At 32.4% G+C, this 18569-nt stretch overlaps 1 protein-coding gene across 1 annotated transcript; it reads right to left on the bottom strand.

Moving 5' to 3' along the window:
* Positions 1 to 3008: 3008 nt before the first annotated feature.
* Positions 3009 to 5695, bottom strand: LOC139875141 (F-box/FBD/LRR-repeat protein At1g13570-like). The gene is made up of 4 exons (XM_071862504.1): positions 5692 to 5695; positions 3845 to 4528; positions 3437 to 3588; positions 3009 to 3308 (listed from the first exon to the last, which is right to left on the bottom strand). The coding sequence occupies exons 1-4, from the start codon at positions 5693 to 5695 to the stop codon at positions 3009 to 3011; spliced, it is 1140 nt and encodes a 379-aa protein (XP_071718605.1).
* Between the last annotated feature and the right edge of the window lie 12874 nt (positions 5696 to 18569).

Here is an 18569-nt window from a genome sequence, read left to right as displayed (position 1 = left end):
TTAATATAAACATAAATACTCAACTTTGAGCGAACTTTATGTTTGTAAAATTAACGAAAAGTTTCTTAGTCGGAATCTGTGGTTCCATGAGGCAATAAACTAAATGACTTTAATATTTATATTCACTTAATAAATAAAACATATAATTAAACTAACTGTTTCGTTTAAACAAACATGTGTTTCCACGGTTCATTTTACTAGTTAAACTAATAAACTCCATATTTCATCTTTCCCAAATTCTCAAACTTTAGATTTTCCAAATTTCTCAAAACCATTTCAATTGCAAATCTACTACCTTCAAAATTTAATAAACTTTTCAAGGCCACTTACAGATATAATACCTAAACCTTTTCTCTTTGACCTTCAAATCAAAAATCAAACACATGACAATCTCAAGTCTATAGTTATCAAATTCAGTAAAAGATATGATCAAAACACACAATTTTCGTCGCTATAATCTTAGATTGAGAATTTACAAATCATAAAGGGTGGGAAAATAAAAGTGGGTTCTGAATTAAGGCGGTGCAGTACCTGGTTCAGTTTATGGAGGTACATTGTTTAATTACCTACATTATATACATTATATATATGATATTTGTACAAATTGGTGTATCATAGTTTTTACGTATTGATCATTAAAATTACAAAACATTCTTTAGTGTTCATTATGTCTGGTCTAACATGGCTGTTTTCAAATTATTTCTTTCAAACCGTTCATCAAATTCAATATTTCTCACTATTTATATACGAGAACAATACTCAATCTCGCACATACAAGGTATGTGGAGGTGAGATCTTAGTATTTTATATGTTAGATAAAATTTGATTAAATAATTATATGTATTTATTTTCAACATATAAAAATACAAACTTTTAAAACTTATACATATATAATTGTACTTCTACGGTCTCAGTTATATTGGATGGTATTCGTTTTTGTGAAGTCTCGAATTAATCATGCACTTTAATAAATAGATAAAAGTAAAGTGGAAAAGTTTATTTATACATTTAATGTATGGATGTAAAACAAAAAGAGTAACTGAGACAGAGAGTTAAAAAAAAAGTCAAACTTTCTTTACAAAGATTCACTATACAATTTGGCTTTAAAAAAAAAAAGTCAAACTTTCTTTACAATCTGGCTTAAAGATTCACTATATGCTTATATAGTGAATAAGTTCGGTGCCAACGCGCTTTCTAAATTTTAATGTTTTACTAGTCTCGGCGCATGCATTTTAATGTGTCACCGGCATCACGTTATTTGGAAGCGTCAAAGTGTTTGGGCCAAACATTGAACGAGTTAAAAACTATAGAAATCACGTGTAGATGGACCGAGACCCGTGCTATCTAATACTAGTTTGCTGTCATTGCAGATACTACAACGACTGCTTAACACTGGATCACTCAGTGTTCCTGTTCCCGCTATTTAAGACTTCAAACAAGACATTACGTAGTAATTGATTATTGTGCGATTGCAACCAGTAGTTTTGGTTATTGTTGTATTTGATTCATACTTCATCTACATTACCGTTATAGATCCAAGTTTTGGTTCCATTACTATTTGCTAATGTGTTTGATTACATGTTATACAAAACCAGTAGTTTTGGTTGCTGGTGGTTCAAGCCATTTTATGTGTTTTAAAGTTACTCTCCATCCGCCTTAAATATGTAAAACTAAGGTCCAATATAACACTACAAATTTGGTGTGTATAGCTTACAAAAAAATTAATGTATGGACTACATTTTTTCAAACTGCTTGTTGTTGAACTATCATGCAAAGAGCATTGGATTTTAATTTGTATTAACCCAAACCAACTAGCTAGCCGTTCTAACACTACAAATATAGTGCAACAAGTTAATGTGGCATATGAAACCTGTCAAAAGCAACAAAATAACTTTAAGACACGACTTGACCATTGTGAAGCTGCAGAATTTAGTTTATGAAGACTGTAAACCAAAATCTCATTTCTTACAAATAATTGACTTCATCAAACAGAGTTGTAATCCCTTGAATCCAAAAATTTGTTTGAAATCCAACGGACCAATCAGAGCGCGACATGTGGTGCGACAATCACATGTGATTGGAAAAAAAATTCAAAAATTTTTATTTTGGAAAATAAAAATTTGAAAAAAAAAATTGAATTTTTTTTTTTAATTTAGCATGTCAAATCCAATCACATGTGATTGTAAACCTCAATCACATGTGATTTTGCATATCAAATCCAATCACGTGTGGTTGAAAAAAAATTCAATTTTTTTTTTTCAAATTTCAACCGGAAACAGACTTTAATTCGGTGATTTGATCAAGTTTGTTAGCGTTTTGTGTTAATATCTTCAAAATTTCAGATTTTAATTCGGTGATTTGATCAAGTTTTGATCAAAAACTTGGTGTTTGAAGGGTTTTAGCACAAATTTATTGAAATTCGTCATTATTTGTCATTTTATTGAAATTATTTTTTCAATCACATGTGATTGAATTTGACATGCAAAATCACATGTGATTAGATTTTACAATCAATAAATCACATGTGATTAGCATGCAGAATCACATGTGATTTACTGCATTTCAAATCCAATCACATGTTATTGAAAAAAAAAATTGAAAAAAAAATTTTCGAAATTTTTTTTTTTTTTTAAATTTGAAAATTTTTTTTTAAATATATATATATATATATATATATATATATATATATATATATATATATATATATATATATATATATATATATATATATATATATATATATATATATATATATATTTTCTTATTTAAAAAAAAAAATTTCAATCCATGTGATTATCGCGCCACATGTCGCACTCTGATTGATTCTTAGATCTCAACTTAAGAATTGGTTTCATTTGAATATTCCTCTCATCAAACATTATATAAAGAGAACTAGAAAATCAAAAATGTAAAACGATCATCCAATTTTATGTATTAATTGTCATGTCCCACAACAAGCAAGACATTGGAAACGAGAGACAATAACTAAAATCATTAATGAATTGTGGTTAAGGATCCAAGTAGACAAGTTCTGCTTTCGAGGAAGCTCGTGGGAACCGTATAACATCCTTAGCGAAGTTGAATTTTTCATTCGCATCACTAGTTTCACGGGGTCGGATTGATATCTTTTCAAGAGTGGGAGAATGCTCAAGTAAAAGCTTTATAAAGAGCAACAAAGGTCTTGATCTTTCGACATCCATTATATTTATAGTTTTTAATCCATTCAATGTTTGGTGCAAACAGTCAAACGCTTCCAAATAAGCTAATGCTGGTTTCACATCCAAATCCAAATGCATGTTCTCAAGATCCTAGAAATACATTAGAAGTGAGACTGACTGTGTATTCAAAAAACCCTAGAAATACATCTAAATACGTGATTATTATAAAAGCACACACAACACAAAACGCACAAGAGAAAACGTATAGCACTCTTTACCTGATAATCGAAATCAAGTCGTTCTAAGTTAGGCGAGTTCCGAAGAATGCATAAAACACCTTGAAGTTGAAACAAATCACCAAATTTGAATTCGTATAAGGTGAGTAACTCTAAACTATTAGCAGGGTGTGGAAGCCACTTGGGAATATTTTCTGCAATAGAAAACTAGGAGGATGAAAGTGAGATTTTAAGTTACCAAAGAAGATATGGACGATGATATGAAAGAATATATGAGAACAAAAATGAATTATTAGAATTTAAGTTCAAAATAATACCTGGAGAAAATACCCGTTGATAAGTAAACTACAAAGACATGGCATATTACTTAACAAGCTAGCCAAATTAACTCTTTCAACTCCTTGAATGGGTTTTAGGAAAACTATACCAACCGATTTACTATTCAATAACTGGTTGCATCAGGGCAACTTATGACCACTAACACAAACAACTTTGTAGACTTGATCTTGAAATTGTAAACATTGGTGCATTCAAACAGTTTCAACTTCTTAAGTTGTGGTATGTTGATGATAGTTCCATGCAAGTTAGCCCCAAATTCAATATTCTTGAGCGAGAGATTTTTGAGATAGAGAAACCCTTGAAACTCGAGTGATGGTTTAATGATACAGTTTCCAAGTTTGAGCTTTCTTAATTCTAGACAACGAAAAAAATAACATGGAAGTTGATAACGTCGTTTTTTATTAATAATGACAAGTTCTCTAACACCGTCTCTTGACAAGGATAACATCCACTGATCGACTTCTTGAAAGCTATCAAGAATCATGTTTGGTATGTGAAGATGTAACTTTAAGATAGGACCCTTTAGAAAGTAAAAGATTTGGTTTGTGATCCTAATAAACCCATTATGACCAAAAGCTCCTTTTTTGGCAAACTTTTCAGAGAAACGTTTATCAAGAACCAGCGACCTCATTGAGGTCCATTTGTACCTCCATCTTTTTGATAAAACATGTGTCTTCACAGCATCTTGAATTGGAAGCTTCTCTAAAATCAAGTCAATCAAATTCTCGGGCAAGTTACTGAATCTATCCACTTCGGTACAAGTTACAAGCCTCCTCTTAGTATTATAATTATTACCTGTCATAAAATTCAATAAAGAAAAACAAATCCATCGTAATACTCTTGATTTGTGTTTTTATTGTAAATGGACTTGAAATTAACATGACAAGTAACAAAATAAACACTTGTCTGCAATACTTATTATTGAAGGTTGAAAGCATTTTTCTTCACACTCTTAATAATATGCCGCTGACTGTCGATAGTAACATTTTCATCAACTATCAGGAAATGAACATTCTCCTTACAAAAGAAGGGTTGTATCATGGGAATGATGTCGGATGACATAACTAAGTGGTGGAACAAAGTACTCAAGTGGTTAATAATACAAGTGTACTACTGAAGAGATAAGTAGAGACAACAATAAACATCTCAAAGAGAGAAACGAGGCGATTGCAGAAATAAACAAAGTTGAGTAGTCGAACAAGAAGGTTCAAAAAGTTATTAAGGGTAAAAATGGGGGCTATGAAATCTTAAATGGTCGTAATAGTGTCCATCCTAAAGCAATACTACGCAGTATCCAAAAGCATACGAGAAACAATTTCCTTATACATACAGAGTTATAGCTAAGGTCGACATCTGGTTTTGCTTTGAAGAAAGAAGTACTCACAAAGAAATGAAAGATGTATAGCTAGTGACTTATCCTTAACAAACTCATTTTTGCATCATGCCGAAATAAGACAGCGTAGCCTTATAGGCACTAGGATGAACAATGTACTAACTTAAGTATGTATCAAATGAAGGTCTTATTGTTTCAGCTCCAACATAGGTGTATCAAATGAAGGTCTTGTTGGATGAAAAGGTTGTTTTCTTAAACCCAAGTGTTAGACCTTGATTCCAAGCAGACACTCATAAAATAAGGCTATTTTTACACTAAGTCAATCCTATCATACTTGCTACTTCACTTTTTAGGGCTTCTAATAAATGTCTACGTATAATTTCGATTACTTGGATATGATTAAAATAAATCGCCAACTAGGTTATAACAATGATAATTACATAAAGTTGCCAAACCAGGACCTACGAATCAACTGGAATAAAGTATGTATGTATTATTATAGAATTAGAGACCAGAAGATAAAAAGTCGAATAGATAGAAATTACAACAGGAATCAAGTTTTTTCAAACATAAGTACGTTTATATGAAAGAATTAAACCAAATTATGAGGTAAAAATAAACTTACCCATATTCAGAATTATAGATGAATCCATCGGAGTACTGATTAGAGTTTAGCGCCCAAATTGAGAAGCCATTCGTTTCAAGATTTTCATAGTTTTTAGGGTTTAGGTGACTGTAGTTTATACTCCGTAATAAGTTAAGGTAATTAAGTAAACATCCCTCCACTTTTGTTTTGTGTGTATGCTCCAAAACCTAAAATTTTTATTTGCAAAATTGGTCCCTTGTTTAATTTTAAACTCTATTTTAAATTTAGCTTTATGTATACAGACCAACATTTGAATTCTTTAAACCAAAACAGATTAAATAATTTAGTAATCATCAGAGTTAGATTAATTTGATGGATTTAATATAATTGGACCTAAGTATTTCTTTCATTGGAACATGTAAACTTAGAAAATATAAAAATGTTATGACACTGTACAATGTGATAGATAATATCAAACATTTGCAGAGTACTTATGTAAGACCCTGATTTTCTGAAGCAAGAAGGACATTCCAAGTAGAGGAACGGTGTTCCAAAAGCAAGAACGACGTTCTAGAAGTAAAGTTGAACAGAACATGTTTTGAGCAGTTTGGGGAACGAGACGTTCTATTATGTGGAACGATGTTCCTGAGTACGTGTAAAGGAACGACTTTCCTAACCCTGGAACGACGTCCATGTTGCCAGATCAGTTTTAAACACGCTTTTTAGGCTTATTTGAGAGGAATCTCGGTATTTTCACATGTGGACGTATTTATAGCTTGAGATCAGATCTAGATCTCATTTCTACCTAATTTCTCACCAACCAAACCCTTCGTAGAGCGAGAAAGGGGTTTTCTAGTGAGAGGAAGCTCCAATGGTGATGAAAATGGTGATGTTTGCCCAAATTGGAAGTGGATCTTGGTTCTTCTCGTTGTTTCTAGCTACTATCTCGGTTTTAGAGTTGAGGTAAACCCTAGATCCGATTTTATATACTTTGATTTTGATTTTGGGTTAGGGTTTGAGTTAGTGTTGGGTTATAAACCCCATTTCTCATAAAATTGGGGGTTTTATTGTATGTATTATGTAAGTAAACCCGATTATTGTGGGTTTAGAGTTTGATGATGAATATGGAAGTATTTGTAATGGTTTGGGTGTTAATCACTAGTTTGTAAGTGTGTTAGTGATTTTGATGTTCGTAAGAACATTGTGTTGGTCGGATTGGGTGTTGACCTTGATTTGGTGTCAAACTAGGATTTGAGGCTAGTGTTGGCGTAATAAGTACTTAAGTACTTGGTTTATGTTGTTCATTTGTGGATTAAGGCCTAATCACTAGTCATTAGTGATTTTGGATTGAATTTGACCTAAGTCAAAGGAGGTCAAGTGTGATATGGATCAATATTGCACATGTTGTAGTTTTGGTGTAAGTGACACATTGAAATGATCGCTACCTAAGTAGTAATCTAGTGTCGGGACCTAGGTTGGTCAATTTGGTGTCAAGTATAATTTAGGTTAAATTGTACTTTATAGTGTGAGTTTGAATTACCACCCGAAGTGGTAATTGGATTGTGTCCATTAGGTGTAAAGGGGTGAGTTTTGGCGAGTAAGGTGTGATCCCTCCGCTAAGGGATGATTGTGTCGGATTCTCTTTTAGGGAATGTATATTGTAACAACCCGTCCTAATCCTCCTGGACGAAGTCATCAACATTTAGTTCCATTGCAATGATCGATTCCAAGATATGTCCTTAACATGAGCAAATGCACAGCGGAAGACTTAATTCGTACCTGAGAATAACATGCTTTAAAAAGTCAACATAAAGTTGGTGAGATATATAGGTTTGATGCTAGCAGCGTTATAACAATGGACCACAAGATTTCATATGTAAACATTTAAATAAAAATATTCTAAGTGGTTGAGCACTTGGTAACCATACTTAACATTTAATCACATCGCATATTCCCTTTATTATGAAATCTTACTACACCGTACCAAGTGTAGTCACAAAACGAAGTACTGTGCAACCGTTGAATACTGGTCGTCCAGTCCGGTTGGGGTTGTCAGGCCCGATAGATCTATCAACAGGATTCGCGTTTACAATACCGCTGTAAATAACAGTTACCAAGCTACAGGGAAGTATGCCAGTGGTACAACTCAACGTAGAATATATTTTTCAGTTACTTGTGTCCATAACGTAAAACATAAAATACATGTATTCTCATCCCGAAATATTTAGAGTTTAAAAGTGGGACTATATACTCACCTAATGTATTTTGTAGTAAAAATACATATAACATCATTGATCAAGTTTAAGGTTGGCCTCGGATTCACGAACCTATATCACGTGTATATATTAACACACATAATAACAATTAACAACTTATATATATATAAACCTATTAATTATATCATTTTTATTTTAATAACCTATATGTTTCATATATTCATTTTATATATTTGAAATAAATAGAAATATAAATTTGTTATGTTATAAGTACTAAATATATATTTTGTATATGTATACATATAATTTGTTCTGTTAAACTTATAATAATACTAAAATAATATTAGTAATGATAAAAATAATAATAATGATAATAGAGTTAAAATGATACTTTTAATATAAATGATAAAATGATAACCTTAATAAAAATAATACTTTTTAATAAAAAAAATGTTAATTTTAATAATAATAAATACTAATAATAATAATTAAATGATAATAATAATGTTAATTCTAATACCAATGTTAGTAATAATAACAATAATTTTATTTAATTATTTTAATACCAAGGATAATAATTTTAATAGAAATGACAATAATAATAAAAAAAATGAGAAAGTAAACTACCTCCAAGAAGTAATCCTAGCAAAATGCTCAAGTTCGGGTTTGAACCCGCGACGTCCCGCTAACCCGATAACAACCTAAACCGTTCCTCTGATGCTTACTTTCTTCTTAATAAATTGACCAGAGTAATTACAATCCTAATCACTATCATCTTCTAATTACCATTCCTATTAGTATCATCATCAACATCGAATATTATCATCATAATCAATTCATAGCATCATCATCATTTTATTATAAATCATCACGATCCTTATATTATCATCATCGTTTATATTTTATCACCGTCACTCATGTATCATTATCATAATTATAATCAGACCATCCTTATTCTTAAACTATTTTTCTCGACACCCTAAACCTTCTCGATATCAACCTCACGGTTTACTCTTATCATCATCATGTTACATCATATTAACGTTTCCATCCTTACCACATTATTCAATCCAACCGAAACATCACTAATCATCATTAAAGGTATTACGCATCACCTTCCAATCTCCTTGTCCTCGTTCAGTTTGAGCAGAATAAAAAGAAGCTGGATCGCAGCCCACTGGAAAAGGAAGCTCGGCCCAACAGAAACAGGAACTTGGCCCAACATCTAAACTAAACAATACTTGGTCCAAGATGTGTATACGTCCAAGCAAACAAATAAATGAATTTAACAGAACTTAGCCAATGATATTTTAATCACAAGTGAGGAAGGTAGGTTATTAGGTGTCGGCAAAAAAAAAAAAAAAAAAAAAAAAAAAAAAAAAAAAATATAAAGAACACGGTTATTATTAGTATTGCTTCATCAAACCGTCATCATCAGATCATCTTCCACCAAGTCTTTATCATCTTTATACTAGCGGTCATCATTCATCTATCCCATTATAATATCATCATCGTCTTCTTCATCTTATAGTATCATAATCGATTTTTTTTTTAAACACTACCATAATCGGGACAGGAGCAAAAGCAGGAAGCAAAATAGCCGGTTCTATGAAGGATTTCAGGTGTGTTAATGGTGATCATCTTCAATTATTCAACATCATAAATAGTAATAGCAATAACCAATCGAACAGGCTACTTTAGTGGTAGTTTGTAAGTGGTATTGGTGTTGGTTTGATGGTGTTCTTGACATATGAGTTTTGTGATGATTAAATGGGTTGAGGGTTTGTAGGGTAGCGGTGGTGGTTTCAATTGGTAAACCGAAAGGAGACATCATAAAGATGATGGGTTTGAGTGGGTTACTTGGTGTAAACAGAACCCAGATATCGTAACAGCAAAAGCTACTTAAATGGGTTTCATGGGTTTGGTTTACATTGTTTGGAACAGAAAAGAAAACGCTTAGTTGCAGCTTGAATGGTTTCGGTGTCTTCGAATGGTGCAGGTCTTAGTTTTGAGATGGTGGTTTGGGGTGGGTGCACTCAATGATATTGCAACATAAAACTGAAACTTGAAGATGATAGGGTTCGATTGAAACAGAAAACAAGTGAGTTTCGTTTGGGTGTGGAACAAAAATACAAAGAAACAATAGCAGTAGTTGGAAGGAAGGTAGTGATTGTTCTTGTTATTCGTTGATGGTTTAGATCGAACAGAAACATGAGTAAACAAGCAGTTCGTTGAGAATCATGGGTTTTATCTTAGTTTGATGATGATAGATTCGAAATTTTGAGATGGTGGTAAACTAACCTAAACAAAATTGTGTTATGATTGAAGACTGTGAAAGAGATAATGGATGAATCATAATTGGTTGATGATGGTTTTAACATTGTAGTTCATATATCATATAACATCTATGTTATATATATGTAAATATAAGTCTTATAGAAGAAAAAAAAAAATTATCTTATAGGAAAATAGAGAACGTGCCCAATTAGATAATGATAAAACATTCCAGCTGTAAAACATTAATCTTAATGCACCGACAGTGTACGGGTTCTATATCATGTTCGTTGCTAAACAGTTACGGATAAAAATGTTCCTAAAAAAAATCCCAAATTTTTAGATTAAATTTATTTAGTTATTTCACTCATTAATTGTTTGAAATCTGATCAAAAAGGTTCGCCTAAAATTTAATTTTAATTCCAAGTATTATATACGGAGTACTAAAACTTAATCCTTCAAAGTAAAAAAAAATATATTATTATTATATTTTTTTTTTAATGAACACGAATTGATATATATTTAATACACATAACAGTTCGTGAATCGTCAGGCATGATCAAAGGGTAGTTGATTATACAAATATAGATTTCAAGCTTTCTAGACTCAATAATAGGGTTTTTTTTTTTATCGTGTCGGAAACATATAGAGATTAGGGTTTAAATTTGGTCGGAAATTTCCGGGTCGTTACAGTACCCACCCGTTAAATTAATTTCGTCCCCGAAATTTGGTAGAGGTTGTCATAAATAATAATAGGAATGTTTTCATGACGAATATGAGGTAATAATAGAGTTTTATCATTATCGGGAGATATGGATAAAACGATTCGATCATGTGAAGCGCACAAGTGAAGCTATCACAAAAGAATGAAATGAGTAATATGGAATTGTTTGAACCGATGACGTGGTTAGGATTAATTTCCGGGATTTAAGGGATTTAAAGAAAATCTTACGTAATAAGATTTGGTTTTCGGCGATTTAGGAAACAGGATCTCCTTTGATTTAATGCGGCAAATCTGTTGTGATTTCTTTGTCGGATATTTCACTTATAAAACTACCCCCTTCGTTCCCTTATTTCCATATCCCACATCTTCTACTCTTTCTCCTTAATTCTTACTTAAAGATATTTGCCAATATGCTCCATCCTATCCTAATCCTTGATATATTCTAAATTTTTACATCTGTCATTCTCCTCTTTCATCTACCACCAGAAGAATCTATTTACTTCTACTATACCCTTGTGTTGATAGTGTTTCTAGTTCTCCCGGTTGGTAATTTCAGAGTTGTTAGCGGCTTTTGTATTCTTCATTAGTTTGCAAAGCTTCATGCTTTCGTCTTCTCTTCTTGCGTTTAAGCGTCTCTTATAATGGTCCGGAATTTGTAGGTATGAGATTTGGAAGGATCATAGCTAATGTTCTATGAAAGAAAGGGTATTGACACGATTTTGATTTGTTAAGTTACAAGAATACCCTGGAAAAGATAGAATTATCAAGACAATATGTACCTAATACGTTTGAGGATTAGATAGAATGTATGAGCCGTGTAACATGGCACATGATGACGGTACTGTGAATCATCACATTCCATTAGAAACTTAACATGACTTACTGTAATATAATGAAGTTGATCAAGTTTCATTATATTATACTAATTCATGCATCAGTTCCCAACATTACTTTAAAAACATTCTTATTTTTAATTTTGAAGATTTCAGGATTTAGAAATTAACATAGTTTCTTTTATTTTGTAACGCAGATATTACGGGGAAATAAATGATTTCAGATAAGGTTAGTTGTGAAAATATCTTCAGAAATATTGAGGATATTTATAATGAAAGATATGATAATATCTTGGAATTTCTAATGTCGAAGGATGATGGTGAAGATTGACCCGTAAGGGTTTAGATTCGGAAGCAAGGTGTTCGCTAAAGATTTCCTTAGATACAGAATCATCTGGATTCTTTTGAATATAGGGTTTGATCGTTGTATTTGTTCCTTGTTTTCCTTCGTGGTGCGCTCAATTCGATTTTTAGTACCAAACTTTCTATCGAGCGTTCCTAACACTTCCTTCTTTTATCATCAACTTTTGGTCATTAAGACCATCTACAACATGCTACTTCATCAACATTTTTAAAGTATCGAATATGGGTCATCGGTTATCAAACCAAGATGGTTTCAGGAGAATTGTATTTTTAGATGATTAAACGCTGATGGTAATATGATGAGATATAAAAGGTTTTCCGGTAACGATGGCGAAAGAGCAACGTATATATATCGAGGTTATACTAAGAGTAATCTTACTGAGAAGTTGAAGTGGAGCTGTGACAAAATTAACTTCTTGAAAAGGAATTGCAGGGTTGTTTTTGCTAATAAATAGCAAAAGATTCAACACGGTATGTGTTAAACTATAAATTTGGATTTGAGAGTTTTTCAGGTGCATAAATCTTTTCTTCCATAGATGAATTGCGGCTTGTTTAACTTCTCGATCGAGGTGTTTTCAAGAATCATGAAAAGATTTGAATGCGAATTGTAATCGTCAAGATACGAATGAGTTTTAAGATAAAATCAAGTGGCAAACTTGAAGATTAGTTTAGTTTCATATGTTATAATCAATATTTTAATTCATTTTACTTGTCCATAGTTAGCAGTCTGTTAGTCCGATTGTTTAATAGTCCGATAGCTCAATAATATATATAATTTAATATATAATATTCGAATTAATAAATACGTATCGTGACCCGTGTACCAGTCTCAGTGTCGATCACAACTCAAAGTATATATATATTTTGGAATCAACTCCAACCCTGTATAGCCAACTCCCACCTTCACATATAGAGTGTCTATGGTTGTTCCGAAATATATATATAGATGGGTCGATATGATAAGTCGAAACCTTGCATACGTGTCCCATTATTTATAGTGCGTAAAAGTAAATAACAGAAATTAAATGACGATAAATAAAATTGCGAGAATGTAAATTGCGATAAATTAAATGTTAATCAGTTAGCTGGGAACAGTTAGCCGGAACAGTTAGCGTGGAATCCTTAACAGATTTTCAATTAGTTAATTCGTGTGTTTCTAACAAATTTTATTTTGTCCAATGTTTTCTTCTTTATGCCACTTGTTGAATTCTGATAGATCAAAATCTGAATATGAAATTTGAATGAAAATGGTTATTCTGGGGTGAGCGGATACGAATATCGGTAGTTGTAAGTAGGATAGTAAATGATCGTTGAATCAGATTCGAAGACTGTACAGTGTAACTTATTAATGTGAATTCTAAATATTCCTCGGGTACTACCCACCCGTTAAAATATTTTCATCATTAACAGTTTGTACAAAAGAATTTTTAATTACAATCTTTATGAAAATATATATTTGCATATATATTTTCTTCAGATGTAATCATGGATTTAATGAGTCAATAAGATATTAAACTCATTTGATTTACCATTAATACTAGATTACATAATCTCTAAAACTTTAGAAATTACATAATCGCCATGTCGAGCGAAGATAATCGATGTAGAACGATTCGTAGAACGATGATTATACTCGAGGTGCAGAATGAGATGGTGAGGCATGGATTGTTGAAACTTGGGTTATTGGTGGTACTGGTACCGTTGGTGCTGAAGCTGGTGATGTTACTGGTGTTGGTGATACTGCTGGTGCTTGCAAATTGTGTACCGTGCTCTCTAAAGTTAACACTCGAGCTCGGAGTTCTTTAACTTCTTCTACTAACCCTGGTTGGTTATCAGTGTGAGGTAAAGGTCGGATATCTTCTCTAGTTCCGTTAATGGTAGCCTCAAGACGAAAAATTCTTGCAAAAAGGGTATAAACGGTGTTGCGAACAGGTTCGCCGGTGAGCGGGTCGAGCACTCCGACGTTAGGTGGTAAGTTCGGCTCGTGATATGGAGTACCTTCTTCATTTCTCCATAGGGTAAGTATTTCGCGAACCCATCCCCACTTTCTAAAGAAATCACGATAGTTGATCGGTTGGGGCGCTCCCGTCACGCTATCTTCGGAGTCAGAAGAACTTGGTCGATTCGTAGAGGCCATCGTACGCGATCACAGAAAAGATTTTTGGTATGAAAAGCTTAGTGACAGCAAATAATAGTTGGATGGTATTCTCAATGCATAATATGCATAGATATATATAGTACCAGGATCCCTTAAATTACGGAGAAATTTACGGAAGATATTAAGCAAAGTCTATCGTAATAGATACGCTAAGATATAAATTTGTCTATACACTATCTATGCAATAAAGGCAGTAAGGCATGTCTAGACTTAAGAATGGTAAGCAGGCAATTCCCTAAGGATGATAAGTAGATGATTTCCGACTAGAAATGATAAGCAAAACTTTTGACATGTAGACACGGTCAAAGTCCAGACTCATTAATGTATCCTAACAACTACTAGTCAGACACACTAATGCAAGACCTGGTTCGCTAAGACCAAAGCTCTGATACCAACTGTAACAACCCGTCCTAATCCTCCTGGACGAAGTCATCAACATTTAGTTCCATTGCAATGATCGATTCCAAGATATGTCCTTAACATGAGCAAATGCACAGCGGAAGACTTAATTCGTACCTGAGAATAACATGCTTTAAAAAGTCAACATAAAGTTGGTGAGATATATAGGTTTGATGCTAGCAGCGTTATAACAATGGACCACAAGATTTCATATGTAAACATTTAAATAAAAATATTCTAAGTGGTTGAGCACTTGGTAACCATACTTAACATTTAATCACATCGCATATTCCCTTTATTATGAAATCTTACTACACCGTACCAAGTGTAGTCACAAAACGAAGTACTGTGCAACCGTTGAATACTGGTCGTCCAGTCCGGTTGGGGTTGTCAGGCCCGATAGATCTATCAACAGGATTCGCGTTTACAATACCGCTGTAAATAACAGTTACCAAGCTACAGGGAAGTATGCCAGTGGTACAACTCAACGTAGAATATATTTTTCAGTTACTTGTGTCCATAACGTAAAACATAAAATACATGTATTCTCATCCCGAAATATTTAGAGTTTAAAAGTGGGACTATATACTCACCTAATGTATTTTGTAGTAAAAATACATATAACATCATTGATCAAGTTTAAGGTTGGCCTCGGATTCACGAACCTATATCACGTGTATATATTAACACACATAATAACAATTAACAACTTATATATATATAAACCTATTAATTATATCATTTTTATTTTAATAACCTATATGTTTCATATATTCATTTTATATATTTGAAATAAATAGAAATATAAATTTGTTATGTTATAAGTACTAAATATATATTTTGTATATGTATACATATAATTTGTTCTGTTAAACTTATAATAATACTAAAATAATATTAGTAATGATAAAAATAATAATAATGATAATAGAGTTAAAATGATACTTTTAATATAAATGATAAAATGATAACCTTAATAAAAATAATACTTTTTAATAAAAAAAATGTTAATTTTAATAATAATAAATACTAATAATAATAATTAAATGATAATAATAATGTTAATTCTAATACCAATGTTAGTAATAATAACAATAATTTTATTTAATTATTTTAATACCAAGGATAATAATTTTAATAGAAATGACAATAATAATAAAAAAAATGAGAAAGTAAACTACCTCCAAGAAGTAATCCTAGCAAAATGCTCAAGTTCGGGTTTGAACCCGCGACGTCCCGCTAACCCGATAACAACCTAAACCGTTCCTCTGATGCTTACTTTCTTCTTAATAAATTGACCAGAGTAATTACAATCCTAATCACTATCATCTTCTAATTACCATTCCTATTAGTATCATCATCAACATCGAATATTATCATCATAATCAATTCATAGCATCATCATCATTTTATTATAAATCATCACGATCCTTATATTATCATCATCGTTTATATTTTATCACCGTCACTCATGTATCATTATCATAATTATAATCAGACCATCCTTATTCTTAAACTATTTTTCTCGACACCCTAAACCTTCTCGATATCAACCTCACGGTTTACTCTTATCATCATCATGTTACATCATATTAACGTTTCCATCCTTACCACATTATTCAATCCAACCGAAACATCACTAATCATCATTAAAGGTATTACGCATCACCTTCCAATCTCCTTGTCCTCGTTCAGTTTGAGCAGAATAAAAAGAAGCTGGATCGCAGCCCACTGGAAAAGGAAGCTCGGCCCAACAGAAACAGGAACTTGGCCCAACATCTAAACTAAACAATACTTGGTCCAAGATGTGTATACGTCCAAGCAAACAAATAAATGAATTTAACAGAACTTAGCCAATGATATTTTAATCACAAGTGAGGAAGGTAGGTTATTAGGTGTCGGCAAAAAAAAAAAAAAAAAAAAAAAAAAAAAAAAAAAAAAATATAAAGAACACGGTTATTATTAGTATTGCTTCATCAAACCGTCATCATCAGATCATCTTCCACCAAGTCTTTATCATCTTTATACTAGCGGTCATCATTCATCTATCCCATTATAATATCATCATCGTCTTCTTCATCTTATAGTATCATAATCGATTTTTTTTTTAAACACTACCATAATCGGGACAGGAGCAAAAGCAGGAAGCAAAATAGCCGGTTCTATGAAGGATTTCAGGTGTGTTAATGGTGATCATCTTCAATTATTCAACATCATAAATAGTAATAGCAATAACCAATCGAACAGGCTACTTTAGTGGTAGTTTGTAAGTGGTATTGGTGTTGGTTTGATGGTGTTCTTGACATATGAGTTTTGTGATGATTAAATGGGTTGAGGGTTTGTAGGGTAGCGGTGGTGGTTTCAATTGGTAAACCGAAAGGAGACATCATAAAGATGATGGGTTTGAGTGGGTTACTTGGTGTAAACAGAACCCAGATATCGTAACAGCAAAAGCTACTTAAATGGGTTTCATGGGTTTGGTTTACATTGTTTGGAACAGAAAAGAAAACGCTTAGTTGCAGCTTGAATGGTTTCGGTGTCTTCGAATGGTGCAGGTCTTAGTTTTGAGATGGTGGTTTGGGGTGGGTGCACTCAATGATATTGCAACATAAAACTGAAACTTGAAGATGATAGGGTTCGATTGAAACAGAAAACAAGTGAGTTTCGTTTGGGTGTGGAACAAAAATACAAAGAAACAATAGCAGTAGTTGGAAGGAAGGTAGTGATTGTTCTTGTTATTCGTTGATGGTTTAGATCGAACAGAAACATGAGTAAACAAGCAGTTCGTTGAGAATCATGGGTTTTATCTTAGTTTGATGATGATAGATTCGAAATTTTGAGATGGTGGTAAACTAACCTAAACAAAATTGTGTTATGATTGAAGACTGTGAAAGAGATAATGGATGAATCATAATTGGTTGATGATGGTTTTAACATTGTAGTTCATATATCATATAACATCTATGTTATATATATGTAAATATAAGTCTTATAGAAGAAAAAAAAATATCTTATAGGAAAATAGAGAACGTGCCCAATTAGATAATGATAAAACATTCCAGCTGTAAAACATTAATCTTAATGCACCGACAGTGTACGGGTTCTATATCATGTTCGTTGCTAAACAGTTACGGATAAAAATGTTCCTAAAAAAAATCCCAAATTTTTAGATTAAATTTATTTAGTTATTTCACTCATTAATTGTTTGAAATCTGATCAAAAAGGTTCGCCTAAAATTTAATTTTAATTCCAAGTATTATATACGGAGTACTAAAACTTAATCCTTCAAAGTAAAAAAAAATATATTATTATTATATTTTTTTTTAATGAACACGAATTGATATATATTTAATACACATAACAGTTCGTGAATCGTCAGGCATGATCAAAGGGTAGTTGATTATACAAATATAGATTTCAAGCTTTCTAGACTCAATAATAGGGTTTTTTTTTTATCGTGTCGGAAACATATAGAGATTAGGGTTTAAATTTGGTCGGAAATTTCCGGGTCGTTACATATATTTATGTGTATATTGTGCCTATGTGTGATATAGGTAACTACTTTCTCGGATATGTGGACGAAAATCTTATTACACGACTTGTGCGGGCATTCCAAGGTGAGTGAAATAATTATATGTATGTGTATATAGTATATTTACTTGTGGGCTTGTGGTTAGTGTTATCCGTGCGTGAGGATTTACTATAGTGTTATCCGAGCGTGTGGATTCACTACTCTTTTGTGCGATGAAGACCACATGTGCGTGAAGGGTGGTTCGGTAAGTGTGGACGTCCACCATGGAGGTTAGTGTACACTAACGGTCATTGTGCGAGTACCGTTCCCTTGTGTGTGTGTGTGTGTGCGTGTGTGTGTTGATGGTTGCCCATGGTTATCGTGAAGGGTGGTTCGGTAAGTGTGGACATCCACTTTGGGGGTTAGGATACACTAACGG

The sequence above is a fragment of the Rutidosis leptorrhynchoides genome, chromosome 11, assembly GCF_046630445.1.
Source record: "Rutidosis leptorrhynchoides isolate AG116_Rl617_1_P2 chromosome 11, CSIRO_AGI_Rlap_v1, whole genome shotgun sequence".
NCBI classification, from domain to species: Eukaryota; Viridiplantae; Streptophyta; class Magnoliopsida; order Asterales; family Asteraceae; genus Rutidosis; species Rutidosis leptorrhynchoides.
This window is presented reverse-complemented; position numbering and strand designations above follow the sequence as displayed.

Bases quoted from the DNA above. Each gene is read 5' to 3' on its own strand.
- LOC139875141 (XM_071862504.1), bottom strand. The intron at 3,589-3,844 runs GTTATTGAATAG...TTTCTATTGCAG, and splicing joins AAGTTGCCCTGATGCAACCA to AAAATATTCCCAAGTGGCTT. The intron at 3,309-3,436 runs GTAAAGAGTGCT...ATGTATTTCTAG, and splicing joins GACTTGATTTCGATTATCAG to GATCTTGAGAACATGCATTT.